This window comes from Hordeum vulgare, chromosome 4H (genome assembly GCF_904849725.1).
Source record: "Hordeum vulgare subsp. vulgare chromosome 4H, MorexV3_pseudomolecules_assembly, whole genome shotgun sequence".
NCBI classification, from domain to species: domain Eukaryota; kingdom Viridiplantae; phylum Streptophyta; class Magnoliopsida; order Poales; family Poaceae; genus Hordeum; species Hordeum vulgare.
Genome location: NC_058521.1, coordinates 588,700,171 through 588,704,759, shown reverse-complemented (window position 1 = coordinate 588,704,759; position 4,589 = coordinate 588,700,171). Strand labels below are relative to the sequence as shown.

Sequence of the window (4,589 nt, the reverse complement as noted above, 5' to 3'; positions counted from 1 at the left end):
GAGGCGCCCCTTGTTGTCTGGCTACCGCTCGGAGACGGACACCCTTGTAATGTGATGCATAAACGAGGCACTTCCGTCAGATTTTTCTCTCTTTGCTGCGGGGTCCGGTCTCGTCCAAATCGTGGCATCTTCACAAAGGTTTTTCTTCCCTTTTTGTCGCTATTGGTCCGTGTCTGTGGCGCACACACACAGTGATGTCCGTGTGATAGCGAGATTAGAAAAAGAAAAAGTGTGTGCACCGCAGAACCCGTGCCACTTTAATCTGGGCATGATCTGCTGTTGTTCTGTTCTAAACTGCTGCTGCTGTTTTGTATTGACCTGTTGCTCCTCAATGGATGAATACTGCTGCTGCTTCTGTATGTTTTGTGCTGCTGGAGCCGCTGAATGAATAGAACAACTGCCATCAGCGCAAAATTCCCAATCATTTCACCTAACCAACACGTGCCATGATCGAACGCTGTGCCTACGTTATACCGCAGGAAGAAAGAAAAAATCAAGAGCCACTGCTTGACTTGGACCTCACACACAGTCCCTGTCTTACTCACGCCGCACATGAGCGGCTTTGATAAGACAACGAAAACTGGGTCGCGGTCGCTTTCTTTAACCGAAACATTCACGGGACGAACGCACAAGAATTACCAACCAAACACAAAATTAGGACGAGTCCCTGCGGCGCGTTACGTTACAATGCGTTGAAATGAGAATCACGAGAGCTCTTGTCACTCTTCTCAACGAATATCCTGGTGTGGTGTCCTTTGTGACCCTGTTTGGATACTCTAACTTAGCTAGAGGTTAGAGTTAGTTTCTAGCTCATGACTAACCTTAAACTAACTCTAGTCAAAGAGGTGTTTGGATGATAGAGTTAGATTGACAATAGTTGTACTTGATGGAGAGAGGAAAATGATTTTTAATGGGTCATTACCTGATGGATAGAGAGAGGAAAATTATTTTTAATGGGTCATTACCTGATGGATAGAGAGAGAAAAGTGATTTTTTAATGAGCCCCATGAAAACTAGCTCCAATTAGCAACTCTTGGTTGGGCTAGTTTTTTTAGGTGGGTTAGATGCAACTAGCTCCAATCTAACCCTCATGTTTGGATACTTTAATGCTATTTAAGCCCCAACTAGCTCAAACTAACTCTAGCCTGTGAATCTAAAGAAGGCCTGTGTCTCTGCAGCCAGCGTAACCGTGTGAGAGCAGAAGAGAAGACAGTAATTTGCAGAGGAATTTGACACCAAGAATTTCCTTCACATTTCCACACGGGATATTTACATTGTATACAGCTATTATTACATATATAAAAGCTCCAATTGATCGCCAGAAACAGAAGAGAAAAACAGGGCAAAGAACAGTTTGGTGCCACTGCACTAATTAACCGCACACCGTGCTTATTTCTGCAAACGTTGGCACGCATGCAATGCATATGCATGCATGGTGCCAAGCTCCTAAGTACTTTTTACCAACACGTAGACCGCTTAATTACCTGACCACCATGGTTTGAAACCGTACGACAACACGAAGAAATGCACGTAGGAACGTACGTGTGCTTGTTGTTGGCGATGGCGCTCTGCATGCCCTATAGCCTTGACATGGCCATGACTTGCTCCACCGGGTGCTCGTCCCGGCGCCCGCCGCCGACCGTCTTCGTCGCCTTCCCCTTCGTCTTCTGTGCCGACGGCGCCACTGCCACGGTCGGCACCAGCTTCCGGGCCGCTTCTCGTAGCTTCACCTTCTCGACCTTGCCGAGCGCGTTCCTCGGGAGGACGTCCCACACGACCACCTTCTTGGGCACCATGAAGCGCGACATGTGCTTCCGGCAGAAGGCCATCACGTCGTCCTCGCAGACCCCGGCCGCCTTGTCCCTCGCCACCACGAACGCGCACGGCGTCTCGCCCCAGTGCGCGTGCGGCATGGCGACCACCGCCGCGTCGGCCACGGCCGGGTGACGGAACAGGGCCTCCTCCACCTCCTTGCTGCAGATGTTCTCGCCGCCGGAGATGATCACGTCCTTGGACCTGTCCTTGATCTCGATGTACCCGTCCGGGTGCACCACGCCGACGTCGCCCGTCATGAACCACCCGCCCCTGAACGCCTTCTCGTTCGCCTCCGCGTTGTTGAGGTACCCCTTCATGATGCTGCTCCCGCGGAGCACGATCTCGCCCATCGTCTTCCCGTCGCGCGGCACTCTGGCCATCGCGTCGTCGTCGGTGACGACGTCGGCGTCGGCGAGGGAGAGCACGCTGACGCCCTGCCGGGCCTTGAGGCGCGCGCGCTCCGAGATCGGCAGGTTGTCCCACTGGGCGCGCCACTCGCACGCCAGCGCGGGGCCCGTGGCCTCGGTGAGCCCGTAGGCGTGCGTGACGTGGAAGCCGATTTTCTCGACGCGCTCCAGCAGCGCGGCCGGCGGCGGGGCGCCACCGGTGAGGACATGGACGGGCTTGGCGAGCCGCGCGGTGGAGTCGCCGCCCTCGAGGAGGATGTTGAAGACGACGGGCGCGCAGCACATGTGGGTGACGCCGTAGCGGGCGATGGCGCGGTAGACCTCGGCGGGGCGGTTCTCGCGGATGCAGACGTTGACGCCGCCGCGCGCCGCCATGCCCCAGGTGAAGGTCCAGCCGTTGCAGTGGAACATGGGGAGCGTCCAGAGGTAGACCGGCTCGGTGCCCACCTCCCAGGACAGGAGCAGGCTGGTGGTGCTGAGGTAGGCGCCGCGGTGGCTGTAGACCACGCCCTTGGGCGCGGACGTGGTGCCGGATGTGTAGTTGAGCGTGACCGCGTCCCACTCGTCCTGGAGCTGCGGGAGGTCCACCGTGGGGTCACCATGCGCGACAAGAGCCTCGTACTCGAGCTCGCCGAGGCGGACGCCGGTGGGGCGGTCGAGGTCGTCGATGACGGCGACGAGCGGGACGGGCGCGCCGGCAGCAGCGAGCAGCTGGAGCGCGTCGCTGGCGAGGCGCACGTAGTCGTAGTCGACGAAGAAGAGCTTGGCCTCGGAGTGGCGCAGGATGGCGGCGACGGCGGCGGCGTCGAGGCGGGTGTTGACGGTGTTGAGGACGGCGCCGGCCATGGGCACCGCGAAGTGCATCTCGTAGAGGGCCGGCACGTTGGGCGCGAGCACGGAGACGACGTCGTTCCTGCGCACGCCGAGGGTGCGTAGCAGGGACGACGCGAGGCGGCGGCAGCGCTCGTGGGTCTGGCTCCAGGTGAAGCGCACCCGGCCGTAGACGACGGAGGTGCGGGCGCCGTAGACGGCATTGGCGCGCGGGAGGAAGCCCACCGGGCTGAGGGGCACGTGGTTGGCCGCGAGCTTGGGGAGCTGGTCCATGTCTTGGGCGGCGAGCGGTGTCGGTCGAAAACGGCTGTGTGTCCTGAAACGGCTAGGGGTGTCGAGCTGCTGGCTCAGTATGGGTGCTGGCAATGGCTAGTGGGGGCAGTGGGCTTGTAGGGAGGAGTGATTCGGACAGTAGAGGGGTGGCGCTCTTTATATACAAGTTGGGAGCAATGTGATATGCGTTTGGGGACGGGCCGGCAGGACTGGGATACGCGGTCGGGGCGAGAAAAGAAAAGGAAATGGAAATGGTTGGGATCGGGGTTTTGCGGGGAAAATGAAGTGAAAACGCGGGTACTTGACCACCATCTTGACGAGCAAGCCATGATATTTCACACACGCACGCCTGCCTCGCTCGCTCGACAGGGGGCGGGGGGAGTTTCGTTTTCCCGGGCCGGAACGCCGGGCGCCAGACCACCGGAGGCCGGACTGTGACTGTCTTTTTGCTGGTGGGTAGTGAGTGGTGACCGGTCGATGCGGTTGCCGTGCGGCAAACCGGGCTGGTGGTGGCGGCACGATTGATCAGGTGACGCATATAGTGCCGCACCTATCTGGTTTGAGGCCGGCGTCCAATCGTGCCGCATATAGTGCACCTATGTGGTTAGACCATTTACTGCCGGACGTCCCAAATCTGTCTAACACGTTCGGGTGAACCGGTCACAAAATTTTGATCAAGACAGACTTTAAACGTTCGGACATACCGGCACCCCTTCTATTTGGCTTAGATATAAGGCGAATATGAGGCATCCATACGTGTCCCTCATGTTGGCCTGCGCTGCGCTGGTCCACAATGACCGCACATATATTTGGCCCCATTCGTTCGTCGGACCAAAATCTAACCACTCCGCAGTTCACACTTCATTCCCCTTCACTCCCTTCGCCACCCATGCTCATCTCCGGTGATCTCCGACCATCTTCGCCACGGATCTGAGTCCTTTATCTCCACACCCATCGACCACGAACTCATCTCACGCGGCCCTGAGGAGGAGATGATCGTCTGATTTGCGCTTCGCCGCTCCCGGGAGGCGGCAACCCGATAGCAGCGTTCGGACTCGCAACATCGGGAATCCATTGTGTCCGTGCAACCGGTGCATGTATCCGGCGTCGCTGCCTCACCGGAGGCGGTTGGGTCCATCCGGTGTCCGAACGGCATGGCGGATGCGCAACCCCTCCGTTGGCGCGAAGGATGCACCATGGGCGCCCGTAGATACAAACATGGCGTGGTGTGCCCGTCGTACCAGGCAGCGGGCCCGGGAGGTA

General features: G+C 58.1%; 1 protein-coding gene across 1 annotated transcript; it reads right to left on the bottom strand.

Moving 5' to 3' along the window:
- Positions 1–1,242: 1,242 nt before the first annotated feature.
- LOC123447330 (trans-cinnamate:CoA ligase, peroxisomal-like) lies at positions 1,243–3,443 on the bottom strand. The gene has a single exon (XM_045123922.1). The coding sequence runs from the start codon at positions 3,324–3,326 to the stop codon at positions 1,578–1,580; it is 1,749 nt and encodes a 582-aa protein (XP_044979857.1). The 5' UTR covers positions 3,327–3,443; the 3' UTR covers positions 1,243–1,577.
- Between the last annotated feature and the right edge of the window lie 1,146 nt (positions 3,444–4,589).

Coding starts and splice junctions, on each gene's coding strand:
- LOC123447330 (XM_045123922.1), bottom strand. CDS start 3,326: ATGGACCAGCTCCCCAAGCTCGCGGCCAACCACGTGCCCCTCAGCCCG.